This window comes from Thunnus albacares, chromosome 15, assembly GCF_914725855.1.
Source record: "Thunnus albacares chromosome 15, fThuAlb1.1, whole genome shotgun sequence".
Lineage (NCBI taxonomy): Eukaryota > Metazoa > Chordata > Actinopteri > Scombriformes > Scombridae > Thunnus > Thunnus albacares.
This window is the reverse complement of record NC_058120.1, coordinates 14,913,251-14,940,513: the sequence shown is the minus strand read 5'-3', so window position 1 is coordinate 14,940,513 and position 27,263 is coordinate 14,913,251. Positions and strand designations below refer to the sequence as shown.

The 27,263-nt window shown below is 40.9% G+C and overlaps 1 protein-coding gene across 3 annotated transcripts in view; it reads left to right on the top strand.

Moving 5' to 3' along the window:
- asap2a (ArfGAP with SH3 domain, ankyrin repeat and PH domain 2a) overlaps window positions 1-27,263 on the top strand; it is a 61,911-nt gene that overhangs the window by 31,854 nt on the left and 2,794 nt on the right. Inside the window, exons 4-27 of one of the 3 annotated variants that reach the window (XM_044374105.1) lie at window positions 1,162-1,236; window positions 7,763-7,812; window positions 11,449-11,578; window positions 11,995-12,080; window positions 12,175-12,250; window positions 12,363-12,449; window positions 13,774-13,877; window positions 14,512-14,581; window positions 15,117-15,204; window positions 16,608-16,656; window positions 17,048-17,214; window positions 18,441-18,574; window positions 19,141-19,235; window positions 20,470-20,659; window positions 20,826-20,911; window positions 21,247-21,362; window positions 22,376-22,443; window positions 22,550-22,657; window positions 23,513-23,756; window positions 24,247-24,399; window positions 25,288-25,390; window positions 25,919-25,977; window positions 26,131-26,210; window positions 26,733-26,846. In XM_044374105.1, the coding sequence (XP_044230040.1) occupies window positions 1,162-1,236; window positions 7,763-7,812; window positions 11,449-11,578; window positions 11,995-12,080; window positions 12,175-12,250; window positions 12,363-12,449; window positions 13,774-13,877; window positions 14,512-14,581; window positions 15,117-15,204; window positions 16,608-16,656; window positions 17,048-17,214; window positions 18,441-18,574; window positions 19,141-19,235; window positions 20,470-20,659; window positions 20,826-20,911; window positions 21,247-21,362; window positions 22,376-22,443; window positions 22,550-22,657; window positions 23,513-23,756; window positions 24,247-24,399; window positions 25,288-25,390; window positions 25,919-25,977; window positions 26,131-26,210; window positions 26,733-26,846 (2,532 nt within the window). Of the gene's footprint in view, window positions 1-1,161; window positions 1,237-7,762; window positions 7,813-11,448; window positions 11,579-11,994; window positions 12,081-12,174; window positions 12,251-12,362; window positions 12,450-13,773; window positions 13,878-14,511; window positions 14,582-15,116; window positions 15,205-16,607; window positions 16,657-17,047; window positions 17,215-18,440; window positions 18,575-19,140; window positions 19,236-20,469; window positions 20,660-20,825; window positions 20,912-21,246; window positions 21,363-22,375; window positions 22,444-22,549; window positions 22,658-23,512; window positions 23,757-24,246; window positions 24,400-25,287; window positions 25,391-25,918; window positions 25,978-26,130; window positions 26,211-26,726; window positions 26,847-27,263 lie in introns of all 3 variants that reach the window. The other 2 variants (XM_044374103.1, XM_044374102.1) reach the window with 2 other exon arrangements.

The following is a 27,263-nucleotide window of genomic DNA, read 5'->3' as shown; positions in this document are numbered from 1 at the left end:
CTGTGTGTGTTCTCTAATACACACACACACACACACACACACACACACACACACACCAAGTGCAGCTGGAACTTAAAGCCCTCAGGAGGTAGCTCTAGTTTTCCATTGAGACGGCCAAAGAGCCACTGCAACACCAAATACAGTATCTTCTGGATCTAAATCAGCCTGATCCCCCTCTGCTAAAGCCAGATTTTGTATGGAGTCCAAAGCTTTATTAAAAAAATTTGACACCATCATGTGAGGTCTGTCGCTCCCCCTGGACTCTCACTGAGACCAGGAGCTTGAGATTTGGTATTAGCATTACCTCAACAACTTATATTAAAGAAATATGAGCTGCTGCCTGGCCTAGATGTCAAGATGTAATCTCTAAAAACTTTAGCAAGCTCTGGCTTGCTAGATTACATATGCAACGTTACACACAGTGGCCGGCCTTCACAGTAACTTATAAACAGGAGAAGTATTGTTCACATAATGGATAATTTTGTACTTTTGTACCTATTAAATTCCATAGATATCTTTGCTCTCAGCAGATTAAAAGTTGATGGAAATGGTGGTGACGGTGCAAACATTTAGGGCCTTTTCACACCCGGAAGTCTGAGTCAAGGTTCTTGTTTTTGGTATATTGTATACATTTGATCTGTGTAGTTTTGGTGTCAAATTGCAATTATGCGAGTGCACTTTAGAACTTTACATGACATACCTACTTCCTGTCGTCATCACCTACGCGGGCTACTTGTCATTAATTGGTTTGACGTCGGTGTGTTCTCAATTCGGTTGGCAGCCCTCTATCGCTGTTTGAAATAATGAAGAAAAATGATTGCCACTTTAATAATATTATTATGGCATTACTTTATCTTAAGGTGGCATTGCTCTCTCATCCTCTTATATCCTCTCTCTTTCATCCTCTCCCATAATACCTGGAAAGTTTTTTCCAGTTTAGTTTTTATAATATTGTTGTTCATTTTTTCCTGGTTTATCTCCTTTTCCCTTTAAGACACTGCATGCACACACACACACACACACACAAAAACAACCCCCCAGACACTGAAAGGATTACATCTCAAAGGTGTCAGGCGCCCCTGACTTTCAGTCTCCAGCAGGTTTAAATCCTCTAACGTAACCTTTCAACACTGATGTGTCTCTCTTCTCAACCTTTTCCAGTTCCAAAACATGAACAACATCATCACCTTTCCCCTGGACAGCTTGCTGAAAGGAGACCTGAAAGGAGTCAAAGGGGTAAGGCAACAAAAACAGCATGATCTTTTGTCACTTTATAACTAAACAGAAGTGTTGCATGTGTAGATGAACAGGGCTGAGTGTTGTGCTGAATCATCAGTGACTTTACAGAACAGCAAGGAAAAGAGTGGACCATATCCTAATTTAACTGATGCAAGCGCTGAATCATCCATGTGTCATTAGTAGATCATTTATTCACTAATATTACAGCAGACACCATGGTGCATGCAGTAAAAGACGAGAGTTATATTCTGTAGTTAAATAATAATCAGTAATTTTCTGATCATTCTGGTAGAGCATTTTATTATATGAGGGACCTGGTTTAATTAACACAAAAACCCAACCAATGATAAAGACAAAACCAAGCCTTGTTTCCTGGCAGGGATTAAGCCTTGTCCCACACTAAGGATATAATTCATTTGAAATATTTATTGAAAAACAGGCTCATCTAGGACGAGGCTTTATCTTTTCTGGGAACCGCTACGAGTCTAAAAGCCTCAGAAGGAGTAACAAGAGGCCAAACATCTTCTGACACCCAGCTGGTTTAAAGTGGTTTGAAGTAACCAGTTGCCATTGTTGAAGCCCTGCTGTCGCTCTGACAAGGTTAATGACACACTGCTTTGATCTACCTGAAGCCAGTTTCCTTTGTTTCCTTTAAAATCCAAAGTGGGGTTGATTAGAAACTAGATAGTTGACATAGTAGTTGTTCCAAGAATATTTCTGGCTTCATTTGAGTTCATTTAAGAATCCAGAAAATAAAAACCACAAACTTCACCTCTCACTTACCAGTGAGTGTTAGCGTGACGCCTGCAATAACTCAGCATGATGGAAGCTCTGCAGAACTGTCAGTATGAAGGTTATAATCATTCAACGTAATGTATGCTCAAGTGTGAGCGTGGAGCCTGCGATCACTCAACAGAATGCATTTGTGTTTGTATGGAGCATAATGGAAAACAATCTGTCACTGACTTTTACATGATTTTGTACTCTATGATCTAATCAATTGATTAATAAGTTCACCAACAAGTCAGACTCCCCAAAACCTGTTGCCTTTCTTTAAACTATACCCAAAGCTGAATTAGCTTTGAAAGACTTTATGGGAGATGTTTGACATTTTTTATACTAGTGTCAACACAATATCCAGTTTTGGTATTGAATGCTTACACATTTTTCAACAAAACCCTTTTTTATCTTTTAAAAAAAGGAGCCAAAGTCTCTAATGTTAAATTTTGTCTGAACATAATCAGGCATACAACAACTTTTACAAAATAAAACAATCTAAAACTTGCAATTTTTAATGTAAATCAGTAAGTATCTGATCAGAGAATTAGTTAACAATATTAAAATCTGCCGCTACTTTTTAATACTCTGTGTTACGGGCACTTTTTGGTCAGTGCCAAAAACAGTTTTGTGCCCTACCCTCCATGTAGCGATACAACCTATTAGCTAGTCAGCCATGTGCGTCCACCAGCCGGACTGAACCCAGACAGTTACTCGTTAACAGTCTCTGCAGCTCTGTAATGCAATCAGAGCTCGTTACTGTCCACGGCGGCCTGTGACCTTTCACTCTCCAGGCTCATGATTGGCTGTGGTCGCCACCAAGGTATGATGCGATTAAGCCAGCTCTGTAATGAGGGTGGTAACCATAGAAACGCCAGTCGTCCCCATTACCCTGAGCAACTTGGCTTTGTCTAGACCTCTGAACTGTTTGTCCCCTCTCGTCCTTTCTCTTCTCTTGCTCTTTTGTACGTCTCTTAAGTGCAATGTTTTCTTTTCAGCCTCCATCTGCTTTTCTCTTCCATGATTTCCTTCTTGTCTTCTTGTCTCTCTCTTAACTCCACTTCTATCTCTCTCCCCCTCTTTCCTTCCCCCCCTGTCTCTGTCACTCTGTCCCCATGTCGCCCACCCCCCTCACTCTCCAGCTCGGCAGTGGCAGCCAGTCACATCTGTAATGCTTACCCACTTATTACTCATTAGCCCTCGGATGATTCTCATTACCCCAATGACATGGGGCAAATGAGCTGCCGGTTATTTCTTACCTCTAGACACACACACACACATTTACACACACACAGAAATATCATCGCCGTTGTAATACAAGCAAACCCCAGAAATGAAGCCCTCAGTGTCAAGAAAAGAAAACTTGGAGTAGCTGGAAAAATAAGTGAAATGATGGATTAGTTCTTGTCTTTGTTGGCGGCTTTACCCTCGATCCAACCTGTTGCTCACCTCCACAGCCCAAGGCCTTTCCCTCATCCCTCCCCTCCCCTTCATCATCATCTTCTTCCTTTGTCATTATCCTGCTCCTTCACTCCTGTTCTCTCCCAGGGGAAGTACCTGGGAGCACAGGGGGAAGCAGGAAGAAATCCAGACCCGCATGACAGGCTGTTTAGACTGCAGGGGGAGTGAGATGATGTAATGGGTTGATATGGATGCCCTAAAAGAGGAAGAGGAAAACTGTTTTCAGGGGTGTGAAAAGTAACATCTCATTGAAAATGTGTAGACGGTGCATGTATGAAATAACCCTACAAAATGTAATTCCTAATTTTCATTCATTGTGGATTAAAAAAACTGCAGTCTTGTATCTTAAAATGCTCCACAATTAATGCATCTGTGTGTCTGCTTTTAATAGTCACCAGTCTTTTCATCTGATTTAACTGAGGACTTAATGGCTTTCTGGTAGCCGTCGTTCCCCCAAAGCTTGTTAATATTCTGCCAGTGCTGTCTTTGGCAACGAGTGCGTTGAACTAAACCCCGAGGGAGGCAGCCGCTAATGGCTCTGTGATTAGAGGGCTACTACCTAGCAACCTGTCACCGCTGTTACTCAGCTAAAAACCATCAATTTTCCACCTCATCTACATCCATGGCCATTTCACCACACAGGGCAAATGGGATTTCGTGTGTAAAAAAAATCAATGACCTTGTCGTTTTTAGGTTACTGCCTTTTAATTTCCATACTTCCTGTATAGTTTATGAATAGAAGGATACAGGAAGGCAATGCATTTGGGACATTAGAGTAAAATGCCTTTCTCTTAACTGAAATAGTACAACGCAGTCACTGCACTACTAGCAAAAATGGCTGAGGATGGGTCAGTAGTTTTATTGCTAAAGATAAACACTCACACACACACACACACACTCCCAGTCAGTGGAAAATGGAAAGTGATGAGTCCACAAGACCGTTCTGCTAACAGCGGATTTTCAGAGTGGAAGCCAGCAATGATATCACGCCTGCAGCCGACCCTCTCATCCTCTGCTCATTGACCAGCGAGCACCTCCTGTGTTTCTAACCCACCATGAGTCGTATCAGCTTATCACTATTCAATCACAGTGTCTGGATGGATGCTGTAGAATCGACTGTGTTTGCGTAAGGAAGGGGAGTGGCGAGGGGGGGGGGGGGTCTGTGGTCTAATGCCTTCGGACTGAGCCATACGAGTCCAGCTGCGCCTCGCCTCATTGTGGTTCAGTGGGTCGTGAACACCCGAACCGCCCACTCATGCTTCCTGTTAGAGATTTTTAGATAAGAGCAGATCCCTGTCCACTGATCACAGGTTTTTCTCATTAGTTTGCATATTTCATACTCTCTTATCACCTAGAATATCAGCAGCATCAGTAGTTTGAACAGTAATTGAACCAAAGATTAACAAACAGCCTTAGGAGAAGATTAAATTATTAAAAGCATATTTTCTCACTTACTCTTACAGATAGTTTTGGTTTAATTTGTCCAAGTGCTGAGATATATGTCTCTGAGTTTTTTGACACACCAAATACAATGGACTTTCTACAAAAGAAATATTCTCTGTGTACTGTTGATTACTCAGAGTAAAGCAGAGATCAGACTACATCAGTCCAATCCGGCATATTTGTGGGCGTCAGGGAACAGAAACAAGTGTCTGGTGCGTCTTTTGCTTGTTTCATCCGGTGCAGTAGCAGAATACTGATGCAGCGTTTGAGACACCTCACAACATCCCATTGCCTTCTCCTGCCTAGTTTGACAACTTTTACGGCTTGTTCTGTGACTTTGACCCCAACAGTAGAAGCACAGAGCGCTCTTCTCAGTTGTGAATTTGGTGAAGCAAAAGAGGAAGTTGTTGGCGGTGGAACAGTCAGTCCTTGGCAAGAATTTAGCAATTGAGATCACAATGACTCATTGAAAAAATGATGGGCTTACCATTTTTAGAGAAAACTTGATGCTTTTTGAATGGGAGTCATTTGGAGTTTTTTCGAGCCAGCATCTAGCCGTTGTAGGTGAAATTGCACTTTAAGGTACTTCTACACTGGTTTTAGCCTCAAGCTGTTGTAGTTGTTGCTTGAACTGGATAAGGTCCAACGTGGAGTCTACTATCTACAGTATGTCATGGCAAGAATTTATGCCTCTATGTTTGCCTTATTAACACAATGACCATCTGGAAAAACAAAAATGTTGTGTGGTCTGATCCCAGAATAACAGGGACATTTTTTCTGGAAACAGATTTTCGTTGTTGAATCTTTCAAAGTTTTCAAAGCTGTGAGAACCAAAAAAACTAAATTCTATTCACCTCCATTGCACTGGGATGGAAGCAGAGGGATATCTTGAAAACTGGGCAAATAAAACCAAAGCTATCTTCATGACCAGGTACCACTAGAATTAAAGAGGGAACACATTTTCTTCTAATTTTAGTAAACTGACCCTTTAAGTACACTCAAACCTGCACTGGTTCTATTAAACCACACTTCGTTGCTGCTGACCTGGTTGCACGACGGTGGGAAAAGGTTTGAGGAATGTGTAAGAGGAGCTGCTATTCTCGGACATTCGTGGTAGTAGGTAGTAGGAGGTGATAAGTTTGCCAATGGGGGCCGTTGCCAAGGGCATGACATTCCTCCTCTGTCCTTTCAGAATCAGCCAGAAAGGGAACCAGGGCGCTAAGAGCTCACTTTTCTCTGAGGGAGTATTTTGCCCTGTGTCTTAGCCTATTCTGCTCTGCCCTTCCCTGCCCAGCGATGCCTGTGTCTGGTATTTTTAGCCATTGTTACAATTTTTTTCTCCTCTCTCTGGTTCTGACATTTCCTTCCGCTTAGCCTCTCTTTTCTTTCTGGCTCTCTTTTGACCTGTAGTACGCTCTTTGCCGTCTCTGTCAGCCGCTTCATCCTCTCTCTCTCTCTCTCTCTCTCTCTCTCTCTCTCTTTGGCTGTTTTCCTCACAAGCCTGTTTTTTCACTTTGGTTTTCAGCTTTTCTTTGTATTTTTATGGTCTTTTATGCGCTCTTCCCTCTGGTGGTTTCTGCCCTCGAGCTGGTTGAGTGAATGGCTGAGTGCTCCTTGACTTGGCCCAATGAACCAGACCCTGATCCTGTTGGCTGACAGGTTGAGTCTGCCACTCCTCTGCTGCTGAAGTGGAGGTCAACAGCAGGATCAAAATCCTCTCTGCTGCTCTAACAATGGCACTATAGCCATAAGCTGTCCATCCAACCGAACAAAATTATGTTTGCTTTTCACATTTTTGTACAGAAATGGACAGTAAGCCAGATAGTAGTGCTGCCCTAAGTGTTTAATGCTTAAATGTTAGGATTGGTTTAGTTTTCTTTGGATAAAAACCTCACATTAGCGTTGTGATTCAGCAGGTTCTTACTACATTTTTTGGTGTTAAATTATAAAGGGTTCATTATTGTTACATGCTGTAGAGCAGATTTGTCGCACCCTTGTTCCGGTAACAGGCAACAATTAATTCTGTTGAATTGTCTTTTTTAGGGAATGACACAGTCAATTGCACCCAGTAACGTCTGCTTTTGTTTGTCCTAATCACTGTTTAATCAGCACCGCAGCAGTAGGGATGTTGTTTAATCAAGCGTTTTGTCCATGCAGCTGTTAAAAGCTCACCAATGACAATGAGAAATCAGCATTGCCTGTCGTCGATGTGACCAGAGGAATCATGTTGCGAATGCCAAAAGCAATCGCGCAGTGCCTCCTGCCTTCCCAAAAACCCTCCACCGTAACCCCACCCGGTTCCCTGCTGAGACAGCTGTGGGCTGCTCTGCATCTGTGAGGAGGACGATTCATGTTACTGATTCACATAGTGAAGAACTGCACACCTGCAACTTTGCTCATTAGTGAGTGAGAAAGGAAAGTACCTTACTGAGCATGTGATGATCAGTGAATTTTGACACTGGTCAGGATGGTGAATATCTTTGTGTTTCGTGGTGCTGTGATGATGTGTGTTTGCATTACTCTGTGCAGTCTCTTGCTTTACATCCATTGTTAATTAGTATTTAACCACAGTTTTCCTTTTTTTTGTTAATTTGGTGTATTTCAGTGCAATATTTGTAGTCCTATAGGGCTGCACATTTTTTGATCAATCATTTGGTCCATAAGATGTGAAAATATGGTGAAAAAAATTAGCAAATTATCACATCTGTGAGGCTAGAACTAGTGATGTTTGCCATTTTTTTGCCATTGAAAGTTCATTCTTGACCAAAACTGTAATTTTAGCACCATATTCCTGACTGTTGTTTACAATTTAAACTTCCTTCTTTGTGTTGTTTTTTCACAGGATCTGAAAAAGCCTTTTGACAAAGCCTGGAAGGACTACGAAACAAAAGTGTAAGACACTTAAAATATCTAATCAACAGCTGTTGTATGTATGCATAAATCTCATAAATAAAACCAGACGTTTGGTGGTTTTTTACTTCATTAGCTAAAAAATTGTGCAACACCCTAAACCCAGTGTGTTAAACCTTGTGATTATATAGTCATAATTAGATTGATTTATCATCTCAGGGTTTCAAACTAGTCTTATTTTCCTGATTAAAGCCACATGTGTGATGCAGTATGTTAAATTGAAATGTGCAGTTTGTGTCTTGTCTCTGTCTGACTTGTGACTGTCTTGACTAACCACTCTCCCCCTCCTGTGATTATCTGTCAACGCATCCTTAATAATGTGAATAACCGACCCTCACTGTCACCTTTTCCACCTCTGCACTGAGAAACCATTTCCACTGACACACCATTGTGATTGTGCATGCAAAGAACACATGATTTTTTTTTATAGCACTTTCATATATTTTACAAGCTGCAAAGGACATTCTTTACTGAAAGGGTAATACATCTTCTCTCCAAACATTTCAATTAGACAGTACGGGTTTTGTACTGACATCAAGAGTTCAACTGGATGTTATATGACTGTCCGCCTCCGCCCCACTCTATATACTCTATTCTTATGATTTGACTCTATTGATGGCCTCAGTCCACCGTCAATAGAGTCCTGTTTTCTGCCTGATTGGAAAAATCACCCAAACATGCCAACATGTCCTGCTGCTCTCCTTTCTCAGTGGTCCTCTGTTTTTGAGTGATCAAATCTCTGATCTCTCTGCTGTTTATTCTCACAATAACAGACTATTTTCACATTTACAGACAGAGAGAGATTAAATTATTTGGTCTTTCTGCTGCCTGAAACTGGTTTGCCAGCTCCCTTTGTCCAACCTGAGTTTGAGTCCTGTTTTCAGTGTCCAGGTTGGGGATCGTCTCACTTTGAATGCTGTTTATTCAGGAATGTGTGTTTAATCTTTAATTTAATGACTAAAATCAGTCAATTTTCCTTCAATTTGAATGCAGAATGCATGTAGAAAACCCCCAATCCAGTATCTTTACCATTATCTTCATTTGTGTATCACTTCCTGGATTGATGGGACTGAAAGTTAATGGATTCTCTACCCCATCATCAGTCGAACTGTCAGCTTGGCTGGCGGCCAGCCTGGCTAACATGTGTCTCTCTATTAGTCGCAGCACTGATGATGCCGTAATGCTGTCAGAGCTGAAGATTCATGTGCTGACAGAGGACAACATTGTCCTCTCAATTACGTAAAATTTGGCATGTTCACACTGACAAAACGGTGAGTTTATGACCAAAACTAAAGCTGTCAGAACTCACTATTTGTGTCTCTTTGTTTCTGGTTTTCCAACCATGTCTAAGACAATATGCACTGTATATACAGTAAAATAACATTAACACAGCCTTTGAGAACATGCCAAATTAAGTTTAGTTTTTATCATAAAAAACAGTTGATATAGACCACTTTTCTTGAAAAACACTAGATTTTAATTGAGCTAACTGTAAGAAGTGAGTAATTTAAAGGTATGTGACATCATGAATCACAATTTAAAGGGAGTAACAGTGCAGTGGAGGAGAAATGTTCAGAAAAGTTTGCAATTTCCTGTCATAACATAACAAAAGCTGGCTCATGCACTCACAGTGCTTTGATATCCCTTTCTTAATGTTGAGTTTTGCAGTGGCCTTTTTTGTTTATTTGTAGTTGTCTAAAAATGTACCAAGATATCTTAGAACAGAGCTGAATATCAGGGAGTGAAGTTCATCTTAGATGCACATGAACCAAGCCGAACAGCTCTGAAGCTCTCAAACTTCATCCGCACTGCGGCAAATCATCACAGACACCGACACACTGTTCCCGTCTTTCTGAGAGAGAACAAACTGTTGCATCCTTTTTGAAGGGAATATGCTGTCAGAAAAAAAACAGCATATGGAAAAGAATGCCCTCTTGCATGGAATGGTGCCTCCCCTCCTTTTGTGTGTTGTGTTTTCCTGATTGCCTGTGGACGATACTGTATGCAGAATTCATGGTCTTTGTGTAAAATCAGCACTGAATACTAACTATTAGGCAACATAGTGTGTGAAGGGTTTCACCAGAACCAGCACCGGCATGCTACACCAATCAAAATCTCTGTAATACATTTGCTTGTTCCCTCCTCGATCCTAACCCTGACTTTTAATGCCCGAAACCTATACCTAACCTTAATCATTCCCAACATAGTAATACCCACACATAACCAAATACACCTGATACACATCACACAGTCTGACTGCTGAGTTAAGCCATTCTCACTGTCTGACATCTGCTGTCTAATAACTTCTGTTTTATGTAGCCATCTCAGTTGTCATTTTCACAACGGAAAACAACAACACTTTTAAAAAAAAATCTGCCTCAGAGTGTCAGTGATGTTAAAGTAAACTCACTATCTACACATCCAGGGAACACAAACTATTTTTTTCCCTTATAATGCTACATTGTGAACAACAAATCCGTGTTGAAATCATGTAAATAAACAAACTAAACTTCGCTGTCAAACAACCCTTTTCTTAATGTCTGCGCATAAACGGAAAGCAGCAAACTGATTAGGGTGAATTTGAGTAATGTGGGACAATTTCAGCAATTGGCACTTCAGCAATATATTTTGATATGAAGCCAGCACATTATATCTGCACCCAATACCATTCTGAAATCCCCATGATATTTTCTAATCATATCAGAAAAGAGAATGCAGACATCACACTCAGAGAAGAAATGGCAAATATAAAAGTGTTCCTTGTGCCAAATTGTCCCAGATTATGTGCCTTTCCTAATATGGGACAGTTCAGGCTGAAATCTGGGACACTCACTGGGAGGCTGAAAAGCCTAATTCATACAATGAAAACTTATCTGGTCAGTAACACTCGATACCGAAGTGCATGACCACATTTGGTCATTTCAGTAATTATAATGTTTTTGCTGTTACAGATAGTATAGTAATGTATTATGTATTAATATTAGTAATAATCTAAGTTAAAATTGAGCATTACAAGATTTAAGATCCCTGAATAACTATTGGTATTGCACCTTTAACATGCTTAAATGCATATTTCTCCAATTTAACAACAAGCTCAGGTGTCCTACATTACACTGATTCACCCTAGTTACTATGGTAATAGCCAAAAAAACTCATCAAATACCATCACACACACACGATAGACGGTGAATTAACTGTGTTATGAGTCGGTGTTGAATTTGGCGTGTATCTGATCCACCAACCACACATTTTAGTGAGAAATCTTAATTTTGGAAACGGTTCGGGGGAAGGAGAAGTTACCTCACCTGTTAACTGATCTAAAAAAAGCCACTTGGCTGAACCGAGAAACGTCTTGGTTTTAAGTAAAAAAGTATTCTTGACTGCTGAAATGAACCTTCACAAACACACTGATACCACTGCTACATCATGAGGCCAAAAAGTTCAGCTATCAGTATTATATTGGTGGAACCAAGAGCTTCCCCAGCAATATCACTCTGTTATTTGCCAGGCAGCAGTAGGGCTGATTTTACACAGTACCACAGTTTTTGTGTGTTTGTGGTGCCGTCATGGAGATGAGGTGTGCTGCTCTTTGACCCCTGTGATGTCACTTCCTGGCAGCACCAAGATAGAGAAGGAGAAGAAGGAGCACGCGAGGCAGCATGGGATGATCAGGACTGAAATTAGCGGAGCGGAAATTGCTGAAGAGATGGAGAAGGAGAGGAGATTCTTCCAGCTGCAGATGTGTGAGGTCAGTTGGACTAATGACTGTAATTTATTTAAAAAAATCTACAAAACGAGTGATTAAAAAATACAGTTTCATTCTGATATCTGATACAGATTAGATCCTGAAAATGTCATTCATTGAGGCAACAGTCAAATATTTCAGAATGGGTGTATGTTATTTTTTGAATATAAAACTAAAAAACATTTTAGTATGTTTAGTATGTATCTATGTATGTATGTATGTATGTAGTTCGTGTGGTCTGTGCCTTTTTTGAAGATTCACTTTAATGAAGCTTTACTTGAAAGATGAAGATTTTGACTTTGAAGTGAATGAGATGAAAGGCATGTATATGTTTGAGATAAATAACGAGAGCTGCCTTTCCCTCTGACTGAACCGGGCCTCACTGCGTCTAACCGGATCTGTTTTCAACATGTTTACAGTATCTCCTCAAAGTCAATGAGATCAAAATCAAGAAGGGAGTGGACCTGCTGCAGAACCTCATCAAGTACTTCCATGCACAGTGCAAGTAAGACATTTTTTATTAAAGTGCTTTGGTTCAGAGTAAACCTGAACAACAAAGTGACATTTGGGAGATAAAACATCACCTTCGTCTTCTTCAGTTTCTTTCAGGACGGTTTGAAAGCTGTGGACAACCTGAAGCCTTCCATAGAAAAACTGGCCACAGATCTGCACACGGTGAGAACGACGGCAAACCTTTCTTTACCTCACTTGACTCTGACACTTTTCTGATTTACATCAAATATGTTCCTCCATTTTTTTGCATTTCTCGATCTTTCATTCACAACAGATAAAGCAGGTGCAGGATGAGGAGAGGAAGCAGCTGACTCAGTTACGGGACGTCCTCAAGTCAGCACTACAGGTGGAGCAGAAGGAGGTAACACACAAACACAAACGTATGCACACACACACACACAGAGTGCCGAAGGTCCTCTATGAACACGTCAGTCACATTTTAATATCCTTTATTTCCATAAACCTCCACTAAAATCAGATTATATTTGATATGAAGCAATTCTGAACCTCACAACTCTTCAACCTTCAACTCAAAGCTCACCGGGAGCACACACATGAACACACACACACACACATTCATATAACACTGTTGTTACTAATGTAGGACTCACTCAGGGTTGGGGTCCACGGCACTGTGCTTCAACTGAAAATAAATCTGTATTTAATAGGCTGAGAACAAAACAACACCTGAATGAATTGACCTGAATTTAAACTGACCCTGGCCCTGTGCTGAGTGAATTATATGAATATGCTGCAAACTACAGCAGCTCCTGGTCTCACCTGAAGATTGTTTTCTTTTCTCCTCCGCTGCCTCCGTCTTTTGTGAAACAAGTCTAGGAGAGTAAGTGGATTCCTTGAAAAAAAAAAAAAAAACACTTTTCTGTGGTTGTTTGCATCCAGTTTTCATTGTGGTGTTATTTCAGTTGTAGTGCTTCATGCTAGATCATTAGTTTGTTTTCTGTTTTGTTTTTTTATGGCGGCAGATAATCTGTGTGTTTTTGCTTAAATATGACATTGCAGTTTTTCAGTGCTTTGGTTAATGTCAGTTGAACTGTTTTAATTACGACATTTCAATGAGAAAAGCTGCAGACAACCTTGCTCCTCCAAGATTATCCTGTCGGCTGTGTGTGTCCGCTGATAACAGCAAACACCAATAAAATCATTAAAGCCGCGTCAACGCCGACCTTCAGAAGTCATCCTCTCTGTTTCCCATGTTGTTTCCAGACAGGAAATGACATTTTGTGCAGAATCCTGGCCTTTGTTTGTTCTTTTTCTGTGGGAGCTACATTGCAGTTGAACTTGAGTAACTGTAAAGATGTTTTGTGCCTCTCAACATTACTTCAGACTAAACATTTGGACATCTGCTAATGCGGATCCTGATTTCAGAGGTGTAAAATCTCCTCTTATCTTCTAATCTCCATGTGTCCAAAAACATACAGACTCACATCAGCAATCTTCCTGTTGTTGTCCATACTTGCCTTGAAATTCTCAGAGGAGACCCAGAAGCAGAGTGAAAATCAAAACCATTTAACGCCTGTGTAGCTCCCACTTGACTGCAGTGGCGATCTGCAAATCATATGTGCAGCTCCTGTTTTTTTTTGTGTGTGTGTGTGTGTGCGTGTGCGTGTGTGTTTAGGAACAGCTCTGATTTGTCTTCTCTGTTGCATATCTGTTTATTTTCCCAGGATTCACAGGTGCGGCAGAGCACCACCTACAGCCTGCACCAGCCGCAGGGCAACAAGGAGCACGGCACTGAGCGCAGCGGGTACCTCTACAAGAAAAGTGATGGGTGCGTTTTTTTAAAATAACTTTAAAAATCAGCTGTGGTATTGTAGGTGAAATAAACACCAGATTACTGTACATAACAGGTGTCAAAGTGAGTTTTTCTTCTCTACTGAGCTTTAAATTTGTAAATAAGATTCTTTCATACTAGAAAGTGAAGGGAAGATTTGAACCGATTAGTTCAAAAACATCACAAAAACACACAGTTTTCAAATTGTTTGTTTTATCTGACCAACAGTCCAAATCCCAAAGATTTTCAGTTTACAATGATGTTTACAATGGAGAAAAACAGTTAAGCCTTATGTTGGAGAAGCTGAAACCAGAGAATGTTTGGTGTTTTTGCTCGAAAACTAACATAAACGATTAAAAGTAGTTTCAGAGATTAATTTACTATGGATCAGTTAATCAACTAATCATTTAAACCATCGATGCAGCATTTTTAATTATAGATCTGAATACGCTGCTCAGCCTATGTGTCATAACTTATGCATATGTTCTGCATGATTTCTGCATGATAAAGAGGAGTCCCACTTGTAGCATGTGACGATATGAATCTTTTATCAAATGTGTCCGCTCTGTGAATTCAGAGTAAACTGTGCCAGCGTATATGTGACACGCTGATTATCTTCTATGTGTTGCAGGTTGAGGAAAGTGTGGCAGAAGAGAAAGTGCACAGCGAAGAACGGATACCTCACCATCTCACATGGCACTGTAAGCAAACAAAAACCCATCCAAGGTTTCACCTCAGAGCTGAGAGCTTTTTTTTTTTGTCTCTGTACTCTCAAAAAAAACAGCTGAGCACAAGACAGGAACAATGAGTTTGTTCTGATTAAAAATACAAACTGCTTCATTTAGTCTTTGCCATCTTAAACTCAGTACAATGACAGTAAACTCAGTGACTCCAGGATAGCAGCTGGTTATTATCCTCATCCATTAGCCGTGAATATATTAACAGCGAGCAGCAGAGAGCGCTGGCTGAATTAATAAATTGACATTCTTCTCACATCGCTGCCTCAGCTGAGTCTCCCTTAACTTGAACTCTGTTTGTTCCCATATAAAGATTTAGCTGCGGACCAGTCAACTCCTCTCGCTAACACAGTTCATCTCACAGATAGCAGCTTATCAGATGTTTCCTTTGGCTCTGTCTGCGGTCTGTTATGGTTAAAGGCAACGCTCTCACTCATTTATGTTTGTTGTTATTACCCTCCCTCCCCTCTCCGTCCTTGTCTCTCTCTCTCTCTGGCAGGCTAACCGACCGCCAGCTAAACTCAACCTGCTCACCTGCCAGGTGAAACACAATCCTGAAGAGAAGAGGAGCTTTGACCTCATATCCCGTAAGCTCAGTCCCCTTTTGATGTCTTCTACTACTTTTTTTTTTTTTAATCTGTATGTACTTTTCCTCATCCTTTTGTCTTTTCTCACTGTCGGCCACCTCTTTTCTCTTCTTTGTTTTCCTGAATCTGTGATTGTTAAGTCAAGTCAAGTTTTATTTGTATAGCCCAATATCACACAAATTTGCCTTATGGGGCTTATATACAACATCCTCTATCCTTAGACCCTTAGATCTTTGTACTCAAATGCCTTACTTTAAGTAGCCGCTTTCATCCCAGCAGCAGCAAGCCTTGATCTGTTAAACAGCAGGAGGATTTGCAGCTGTTTTGCTTTTACTGTTTGTCTCTGTTGCTTAGGCACATTTTCTGAAACACTGCTGCAGCTCTCAAAACATTAAGTGCAATCACCACACCAGTTTATACTGTGCAACTTCACCTGAAACATTTACCTTATGTGTCAAAAAATGTAATTTAATTAATCAAACGGACAGCAAAATGACATTTCCCTTCATCATTGCTTATGTCAGATGTCAGCAGAAATATGTCAGTATGACAGGAAACCACTGAGACTGTGTTTCTGTCGTCGGTTCTCTTTGAGACTTACGTACAATGAGTCAATAGTAAAGTGATATATTAAACTTTTCTTTTCTGCATGAGCGACTTGTTGACTGTCTGTCTATGTCTGCCTGCTTAGTGCGCATGAACTGAGGTGCCTTTGTACAACTTAGTCACCTCCTGTGAGTAAATATGTTTATATCATACGAGTTGTTCCTGAACTTAACTTGACGACGTGATCATCTGCACAGAAACTGGATGGAGGAAGATGTCATTAGTCATTTTTCTATGACGCTACCAGATGACTTACACGTTTGAAAGATGATGACAGTTGGCTGCAGTATTTTGCACAAAACACCTTGGAAAAATTGCGAAATAACACACCTAGCACACATGGCATTTTGTCTAAGAGCCAGAGTAAACTAGCAAATTTTAATAGCACTTCTAAAGCGGGATGCTCTGCAGGTTTTTCCACAATATACACTAAACGGTCTATTTGGAATCACTAGTACTTTTGTCTTTTCTGGCCAGGGTGTGAGACATGGCTGCTTGCTCATATTTAAAGTTTGGTCATTTTTTCCTCTCAGAAGAGATGCTGGCTTTGAGCTGAAGAGGCTTAAGCCTCAGCCAGCAGAGACACAGCATAGTTCAGTTGCTTTGGATACAACTGGTGTAAAAATAGGTTATCAGTCAGTCATTCACATCTAAAGAGTTGAGGGGTTTTTTTGTTGTTTTTTTTTGTTTAGCTCTGCACCTTCAGTCTTAACCTGTCAGGATACTTTAATGCCTTCTTTTCTTTCCTCTCCCACCTCTTTCTTCTGTTCTGTCAATCTTTTTTCTTTTTGTTTTAGATGACAGAACGTATCACTTTCAGGCCGAGGACGACCAGGACTGTCAGATGTAAGTGCCTGTTTCTTCCCTTCTGTATGTGTGTCTGTGTGTTCAGTCTGGTCACTAAGTGCATCCTGTTTACCACCTCGGTCACTTTCCACACACTTCCTACATCACACCCGGCCAGACGATTGGCCTCGTCTTTACCCCCCCCCCCACCACCTCCTGCCGATTTATTGCCTTTTACTCCATTCTCACTTGTCTCCCTGTTTTGTTTTCTTTTAAACTCCCCTCATTTTTTTTCTCATTTCATTCCGCCTTGTCCGCTCCCCTTCCCACCTCTTAACCAACTTTCTCCCTCTCTTCCCTTTACCTTTCCTCCTCTTTGTCATTATTCTTATTTTCTTTTGCCTGACTCACGTTTACTCAGCGTCCCTCCTTTCTCATCTCCTCCCTCCAGCTGGATCTCAGTGCTACAGAACAGTAAGGAGGAGGCGTTGAACCAGGCCTTCAAAGGGGACCAGCATGTCGGCGAGAACAACATCGTGCAGGAGCTGACCAAGGCGATCCTGGGGGAGGTCAAGAGGATGACAGGAAATGACGTGTGCTGCGACTGCGGAGCGCCCAGTAAGTGGCAAAGATGGAAAGGGAAACGAAACCTTCACCTCAAAAATGATGGACAGCACAGAATTAAAACAAATTTTAGGATCTTTAAACAAGCGCGCTTTACTAGAAGGATCTAATGTGTCATTTTAACCATTTTAACAATGCAGACCATTTTCCTAAACCTACTGCAGGTTTGTAGATTGATCTTCTACTGTGCAGGCAGCATTTGGTTCCCATTTTATTTCACTACGGTATTAAAATCAACTTGTGTAGACTTACTTGCTTGAGATAAGCATATTTAATTGCATCCCTTGCTCCTTGTTACATTGTTTTTGCGTGATAACGAAATTCCTAAATAAACATTTTCATTGCAAGAAATGATTGTTTTTTCACAAAGGACTCTAAAATTGAAAATACTAGATTCTGTATTCTTGAATACACAAAGAAGCACAATAATATAAAGCATACTCAATTTTTACTATGCAAAACCACTAGTGCCACCAAACCCTGTAAAGATAAAACATTTTGTCTTCTTAGATCATGAAACGATGATACATTATCATGCTGTGACAGTGACTTTGTCAAAAAAATGAAGCCAGAGGATTATTTGAAGGATATTTGCAGAGATGTGTGGTATGCCTTGAGAAAGTGTTAGCAGGGATGTGCTTTATATGCATAGTTATGAAGCACTGTAAGGCATGTCAAACCACAGGTATGGTCCTTGGTGCAGAAAATTATGAAATTCTTGCAGATTCTGTATTCGTGGAAATATACTGTCACGACTTTAAAATTCTCAAATAAATGGAGTCCCCCAGTCATTTTTTTTCTCATGTCCCATGAAATTCCTCCCTGCAGACATAGTGTACTTAAACATATTGTACTGTATATGACATATACATGCAGTATTTCCACATGTAAACGACGCGCAGTATCTAGGCCAGACTTGGTTACAGTTCAGCTTGGTCATTTTCCTCTGACATTGTGTGCTGTGAGATAGTAAAAAGCCTTCAGGCAGCTATTAACTTTCCAGAGCTCACAGCAGCTTTCCGCAAGGACACGTCAAAGTTGGCTCACATGCTGCAGAAATGACTTTCGCTTTTTTGCCCAAGGACAGTTTATCACCCATATCCACCCACGTCCCCCCCTCTTGTCCCTCATATGTCATCTATCTCTCTTTCCTCATCTCACCTTTTAAATTCTTGTTCTTTCTCTTCACAATTATTTTTCCTTTTTTTTTTCTTTTTCAGACCCGACGTGGCTGTCCACCAACCTGGGCATCCTCACCTGTATCGAATGTTCAGGGATCCACAGGGAGCTCGGAGTCCACTACTCTAGGATCCAGTCTCTCACTCTGGATGTACTCAGCACCTCAGAGCTCTTGGTAAATCACTACTGGCGTCCGTCTCCTCCTTTCAATCACGTCCCTTGTTTTTCGTCCGAGTTTGAGTCATTGCGTCGTATTGATTTTCCATGCAAATCTCTCTGGAGATGTTTAGGCAAGATAAAACTAGAGGAGAGGGAAGGGAAGGTGGGAGAAGATGGAGGATGAATGAAGAGAAAGGAGAATGAGGACAGGGGGAAATGAGGTGAAAGCAAGGGCCTGGTTCATCTCCCCTCCGAGACCTCTGGAAGTCTCCACACTTAGAATAGCTTAGATTTTATTTGGCTTTTCTAATCACTGTTTGGTGTAGAGATTTACCGCCTGTGGGATGGTCGGGATTAAATACTTCCAGTCATGATTGCTTCCTTCGGTGTTAAGACGCCAGTCCCGCTAACCACAGCCAGACTAGCGCAGTTCAGAAAGCTCCATACACACATCGTTTAGGATCTCTGCTGATAGAGGTGCGAGTTGAACTTTTTAAATTAACACATGTGGTGCAGAAAATGCCATATAACTAGTTTGTGTGTGTGTGTGTGTGTCTCTGTGTGTGTTTGTGTGCTCCACAGCTGGCCAAGAATGTGGGGAATGCAGGCTTTAATGAAATCATGGAAGCTTGTTTAAGCGCTGAAAATGTGGTGAAACCCAACCCAGCCAGTGACATGTAAGTCACCCCTTCGGTTTCTCTCCTCCGCACTCCATCCTTATCCGTCTCCTTCTCTCTCCCCCACACTTCTCCTCCCTCATCTCTCTCTCTCTCTCTCTTCTCTCTTGTCTGACATTACACTCAACTGGTGACACCTTGATGAGACATTGATCAGGTTTCTGAATCGGATTGGTTACCATTTATTTTTTTAAATAGTATGACCAATATGACCGGCAATACATCACCCAGAATTTCCAATGATAGTGAAAATTGCAGTGTTGTTGCAGTGTTTGGGAGATTTTTTGATAACTGCAGGGCGTAGGCCTACACATGTATAGTTGGTGTGTGCTTTGTCACATTTGACCACAGATAAGCATAATATCAACATAGTGTGAATTGCATGAATTTTTACAAGTCTCCTGATGGATCGTGTTCTGTGGACTGCAGCTGAAATCATTTACATGATTAACGTGTCACGTGTTACACAGATCTCCCCCTTTTTTAAATGGGATCGATGCTTTTTTTTCTCAAACCAAAGAAAAAAGCATTTTAGGAATGTTGTATTATTTCTTAAAGCAGAGTAATAACAGGTATACAGTCGACCTGTTTATCGTTTATTATTTATTTAGATCCCCATTAGTTGTTTCCTTGGCAACAGCTACTCATCCTTGGGTCAATAGTAGAATAAAATACATATAAACAATGTTTGCACTTACATAACAATAACCAATATAGTTACAACCAACACAATTACATCAAGACTATAAAAAACATCAAAATGACACAATTTAAACAGGTGGACAGTAAAACAAAACAAGAATATCAAAACTTGTATTGTTGTTAGTGTCACAATTTCACAATTTCAAATGGTCTATTTACTGTAAGTTATGTTATTGTGTGAAAAACATCACAATCTCTCAAGTTAATTAACAAGTTAATCGAGCCGACCTGAACTGGAGGCGATGTAAGTTTTTCTACAGTAGCTGCTAATTAGGCGTTGCATTGTTGCTCAATTAAATATCTCCCAAAGAGATGAATTGAGTTTATTGTATCGTAATATAACACATCCTTTTCCATATCTCATTGCCTTTTCGGATTTCAGATTTGAAATGGTAATTTTTAATCACAGATGTCAAATTTAGATCACATTATTATCGGCCAGTTATCATCAGCATTAGTTCATGTTGACATCAATGATAGGAGTGATCTGTGAGCTCTAACTGAACAGCTGCCACTTCACATCCTCCACCAGGCAGGCGAGAAAAGACTTCATCACAGCCAAGTACACGGAGAAGCGTTTTGCCAGGAAGAAGTGTCCCGACGCGACGTCGCGGCTCCACACGCTGTGTGACGCAGTGAAGGCTCGCGACATCTTCTCCCTCATCCAGGTCTACGCCGAGGGAGTCGACCTCATGGAGCCCATACCTCTGGCCAACGGACACGTCAGTACACAAAATATTTAACTGAGTCTGTCCTTACATGGTGAAGTTTTAACTTAATCCCAGTAACTTTCCATCCAGGGTGTTGACTGCTGATCTGCATCGTTATATATTTTATACAAGCACCTCATATTCCCAGGGGATTTATGCAAATGTTTCTTTATTTCAGGAACAAGGAGAGACAGCTCTTCATCTAGCAGTCAGACTGGTGGATAGAACTTCTCTTCACATCGTCGACTTCCTCACTCAGAACAGGTAGAAAACAACAACAATCATTTGTGCTTCGCTTTTATTCATTTTTTTACTTACAGCAGACATTATGCCTGAATGTGTCGATCTGTCTGTGCAGCAAACACCTTCATAAGGGCACCACTTGTCTGGTTTTGATGATGCCTCTTTGCACTTGAATTCAAATTCAGATATTTTACATATCTCAGCAATCTTATGACTTTTTTTGTCTATAATTGATGTTAATTTTGTTGGAGGAAATATGACGTCCAGTGGAGTGTGGGAGCTGGACAGGAGAAAGTAAAGCTTTGTTTTATGTTAACAGTGTTGTTATTTCTTTCTCTGTCTGTGTCCGCTGGCAGTTTGAATTTAGATAAGCAGACAGCCAAAGGCAGCACAGCGCTGCACTACTGCTGTCTGACTGACAACAGCGAGTGTCTGAAGCTGCTGCTGCGAGGGAAAGCGTCCATAGAGATCGGTAAGAAAACACACCTGCAGCACTGTGCAGTAAACAGGACTGTTCTGGTGCATTTACTGTCCATCTCTTTCCTTCTGTCTCTATCTTTCTGGATAGTCTTCTTGTTGAAGACTAATACGCATTACCTGAGTATTTCCATTTTCTGCTACTTTATGCTTCTGCTCTAGGGCATTTTTCTGACAGCTGTAGATGCTGGTTAATTTGTTTTGCAGATTATTTTTCATACATACAAAACATCTGCAGCCTTTTAAAAACAAGATTCATTGTTCTTTTCAAAATAATGACACTCATTTCTAGAACATTTAAACATTTAAATAAAACAGGTTCAGACAGCACTGCAAAAAAAGGCCTTTAGGATTCAATTATGGACAGAAATGTTGCAGATGAAACTGCCCAACACCTTATAAAATATTTAAAATCATAATCCTTTAATATATGTAATACAGTGAAAAGAGCCATTCTGAATAAAGAGTACTTTTACTTTTAATACTTCAAAGATGTTTGGCTATTAATATTATGTACTTCTTTTTAATGCAGGATTTGTACTTGTTACAGAGTATTTTTGTAGTATTACTTATTTACTTAAGTAAATGATCTGTATGATCTTCTTCCACCGCTATTGCAGACAGTTTTCTCTCTCTGCTTCTCATGCTCTCTTTCTCACACACACACACACACACACACACACACACACACACACACACACACATATCCCTCAGACCAAGTCTTTCAGGTTTAGTTCCCAGAGGTGCGGTCTTTGCCAACGGTCCATGACAACATTTTCTCACAACACTAATCTTTCTGCTCCGTCCTGACATCAACAAAACAGCCAGATAATAGATACACAGAGGAGGAGGATAGAAAGAAACCAGAGTTGTTCAGTGTGGGAAACAGTCTAATTACACATTTCTCATGTCACTGGGAAAGAGAGAAAAGAAAATGGGCCTTTAGTTTGTGCTCATGTGGCATGTGGATACAACAGTGATTATGTTTTTCCTTGTTTTCCTTTCCAGCTAACGAAGCCGGGGAGACGCCGCTGGATATCGCTAGGAGGCTGAAACACCTACAGTGTGAGGAGCTGGTGAGCTTACTATGTTTAGATTTGACTTTATGCCTGCAAACATGTCACTTCCTGACACCATGTAAGGACTGTCACTGTATGTGGTTGATTTTCTTTCTGTGTATAGTTAAATCAAGCGCTGGCAGGGAAATTCAACGCCCACGTCCACGTCGAGTATGAATGGTGTCTGCAGCACGAAGACTTGGATGAGAGTGACGAGGATCTGGATGAGAAGGTGAGACTGTTATGTAAGGATTGATAATGATACTGCAATTATTAGACATGTCACAACACAGTTTATAGACTGCTATACAGCTTAATATGTAAACAAGAAATAAATCTATAAAAAGAACACAAGGAAATTATGAAGAAAAGAAAAACTTCTGTGATTATTTCCAAATGAAATTATGGAAATTGTAGCAGATTTTCTCAAAGTGAATTTCTGTGTGCTTAAGTTTTTGTTTAATTTTCCATTAAAACTGTGGAAATGTTTGTCCATCAGGATTAAAAAACAGTTTTGTAGGATATCAGTTTGTGAATATCCATTCACGGAGTCTGGTTTTGGAGCAGACCATTTTATCTAAAAGAGCGGTCACTGATTTAGCTTTCAAGAATAATATGATTTTTAATTAAATGTTGATAAAATTGCAATTTTATGAATGGATAAATAATGTTGGAATGCGCTGACTTTGTGTTTTTTGGGATTGCAAGGTAATTACTGTAGGGATTAGTACTCAGGTGTGGTAGACAAAGAGTGTTTTCATCTTCTTAAAAGACAAAATATCACAATTTTCAAAAGTGAGCAAATTTAAAAACCATGTCAAAGTAAGTCTAAGAAGACAAGACTTAAAATATATTGCTAAAGATGACAAAAGATATGAGACTTGTGCCTTTTTGCACAGGTTGTAGTTTCACTGTACATAGTAAACATACTTTATACAATGAAGAGATCAAACCTGATTGAATTTGAATCTGAAGGCATTGTCACATTAGAGTCACAGATCTCACGTCCCATGAATTCCATACAAATCGTTCCTACCTGTTTACATATGACCACTACTGACCCTCTGATCCTCTGCCGCCCGTCCAGCCCAGCCCTCACCGCAGAGACGAGCGTCCGGTCAGCTGTTACACACCAAGCAGCAACTCTCACCTCCAGTCCAGCCTGGGCTCCGCGGGCCGCGACGCTGTCAACCTCGGTAAGGACAAACAGCGCTCCTACATGCCCAATCTAGTCAACAACGAGACCTACGGCACCATCCTCAACACCAACCCACCTCAGCCTGGCATGCCCGCCACCACCTCCGCTCCGCCTCTGCCCCCGAGGAACATGGGTAAGCTCGCAGCTGACCGGTCAGAAACATGTTAACCGTCTCAAATCTAAAGGGCAGAATTTAATTTTAATTCGAAAAGAAGTGTTTTGGAATACAAAACTTGATTCAATACAAGAGGCAGGTTCTTCAAAATGTACAATATTATTCGATGGGAAGAAAATCTTAAAACTCAACTGATAAAAGTCTGCTCATGTGCTGTTGAAAAGACCTCATCATAGCTCTACAGGTCAACCGATCCATGAAACGTCCACTACAGTCAGTTTTTTAATAAAATTAGTGGGCGTCTGGATCGCTGCCAATGAGCAGAGGAGAAACAACCAGCTGTGTTGCCCACCGCAGCCTCCAACCCCGGCATTCTGCACATTCCCTCTCCCCATTAACTGTCGCTCTCAATTACACTCAAATGGAAACAGCTTGACTTTTAAAGTGGACACTCGTTCATACTCTCTAAGTGCAGCACATTCTGTCTGTTTCTCTCTCTCTCTCTCAGCCCAGTTATCCGGTCTCGGAGGAATCGGTCAGTCTCCAGCATCCAGCAGCTGGAAGCCCGGTTCTTTAGACCTGGTTGGGCGTCAGAGGTCGTCCTCAGACCCCCCCAACATGCACCCTCCTGTCCCCCCCATGAGACTCACCTCAACCGGAGGTATGAACATCATAAGATCTATTCCATATGTTTGTATTGTATAGTGTTTTAGGTTTATGTCTGTGGAGTCCAGTTGAGTGTCGTAAATGTTACTGGATGGAGACATTCAAATGTTTCTCTTTAGACTGTCCTAAATCTTACAGTCATCAAGAAGCACAAGAAGCATTGTAAATTCTTTACAGGTGATGGGACAAAAAGATGAAAAAGTATCCCCACACCGCTATCTTGTTTCCAATTCTTCTTTTATTCTACACAGACATGATTAACCAAAGTCTGTCCTATATCTTAACCAAAGTATTCGAAGTTTACCTTAATTTTCCTGTTGAATATGTTGATTGAAATTTTTTTAAATTTTAGATTAACTTGATTATTGTTAATGGTTAAACATACACCAGCAGCAGTGTAAGATTTAGTCCACACACAGCATACATTCTTAGTAAAAGTACACAAAAATACACAGCACTGTCCTGCAGAGCTTATGATGTACAAAGATTCAAAGTGAGAAAAAAAGAGAAGAAAGAAACTAGTGTGTTGTGCAAATATGCAGTAAATCCCAGAAACATACACAATACATTCATCTATGCAGCACTAACTGTAGTACTGCTGTTAATGTCAGTAAATCAGAACGAATGCATTTTTTTGATATTGATGTAACTATTTCACAATCCTGCAAAGAATAATCAGAAATAGAAAATGCATGAATAGTATAATTACTGTCAACAAACAAAAGCATCTGTTTAATTGAATATCTGTTCATTTTATCAATGTCTGATGTCTTTAAATGGCTCAATTTGTCTGAGAGACAGTCAAGAAAACCCAAAGACGTGTTCAGTTTGTAAAGATAAGAAACAGACAAAAGTGAACAGGGTGTGTTTCTTTGTGTCTTAGGTTTGGGTTCTCCCGCTGCGAAGATGGAAGCTTTGAGCACACACTGTAAGTCAGGCCAGGGACCACCGGGGTCCAGAGCAGGGCCACCCAAATCACCTGCAGGGTAAGAAAATAAAAAACACACGGATGCATAAACAACTAACACAATTTTAACAATGTGAAATGTCTGCAGCTGCAAATAAAATGTAAAGATGTGTAGAAACAAGGCCAGAGTGTGTTCAGTTGTGTCCTCACAGCCTCATTAGCTACACAGTCGATTCATGTATTTTAATACACATACACAGAAACATTGTGCATCGGCCTGCGGTTGTGTATCTTGCTGTTGTTGAACAGCTAGTGTTGTAATGTGTTGTTTGCTTCCCAAGAGAAATGAGCCTACATGGCTGCTGCTCAGACGCGTCATTAGCTCTCAGGCTAAACTCTGCGTCGAGCCAGACGAGTGATAACTCTCTTCCACAGTCGCCCTTTTGTCTTTTTATCTCCCACAGGGCTGAGAGTGCTATAATAAATCTCTAACAGAGCTGTGGAGAGTCTTAGAAAGCCAGACGCTGTGTGTGAATATATACGGCTGTTGATGAGAGCAGTAGACCTTCCAGCAACTTTTTTTTTGTTTGTTTGTTTGTTTTTTCAGGAATGATAAAAGCTTCAACAGAGGACCTCTAAATCGAACGCAATCTATCGAAAGACCAGGTGAGTATTATCAACTCCGTCTAATCTGCGTCTGCTCAACAAGTTCAAAAAGTTACATACCAGTCGTTTCACTATCTGTCAAGTCCTTGTTTCTTCTGTGGAAACGTGGAGAGTTTGTTGTCGTTGTGATGTAATTTCCTCTTCCTGTTCCAGCTAAGGAAGTGCCAGGATGCCCCCAGAACTCCATAGGTCAATCTCTGCCTCCAGCTCCCATGCCGAGGAAGGCTTATCCAGTGAGTCGCTCATTCTTTCCTCTCCTTATCGTCCAGTTTTTGCACATTGTAAAGTGCTTATTCATGCATACTGTCGAACATATTCATGGGCTTATTCTGCTGTTATTGTTAGTGTTTCACTTCTCTTCTGGACACTGCAGGTCGACCTCTTGTATCAACTTTCCAAGTGTCTAATTGTGGAGTAAATTTCCTTCCTGTACTCCAACTTTGAGCTGCTTTCTCAGTTTTTTTGGAGAAGCAGCTCTGTTTTCATTTTTTAAAGTATAAGAAGTGGCCTAATTTACAACATGATTGTAGCAACTCTTCCTTCTCTTCTGTTTTCATTTTCTGACCTTGTTTCATAGTCCATGCTGTACCATTACATGTTATCACTGGATGAGTCAGTGGTGTTCAACGCGTTATTTCCTCTATTAGCAACTTTTTAAAAAACTTTTAATGTTTTATAAAAATAAACATTTCCTCTCTCTTCTGCGCTAACTTGATGAAGTGTTTTGCCTGCTTGCTCTTGTGTCTCAGAAGCAGAGGCCGAAGCGAGTGAAAGCCATCTACAACTGTGTAGCGGACAACCCGGATGAGCTGACCTTCTCCGAGGGCGAGGTGATCGTAGTGGATGGAGAGGAAGACCAGGAGTGGTGGGTCAGTATCTCAGTGTGTAAATGTTCTCTGAGGAAAAAGCACAAAGCGCTCCCAGTCCGACTCAGGTCTCTCTCTGGTCCCATCTCCGCCATGTGGATGTCAGCGCGCGCTCGCTCCCTCGGTAACCATGGTAGCTGAAGCAAAAAAGCCATGACCTCATCCTGGCCGATATCCCCCATCCTCCTCCTCTTTTTCCGCCTGCTGTTGCTTCCTCTGTGGAGCCCCTTGTGTGAACGTCGACCAGCTGCAACTTGTTTTTCCTCTGAGCCACCTCTGCAGTTATGAGCGTTATGACCGTATTTAGTCACCATCTCTGTGTCCCTGCGTGGACTCAAAGTCCCCTGAGGTCCGCGCCATGCTCCCTCTCTGTCCTGCATTCAGCAGCGTTGTCTGTGTTTCATGCATCTGAAGTATCAA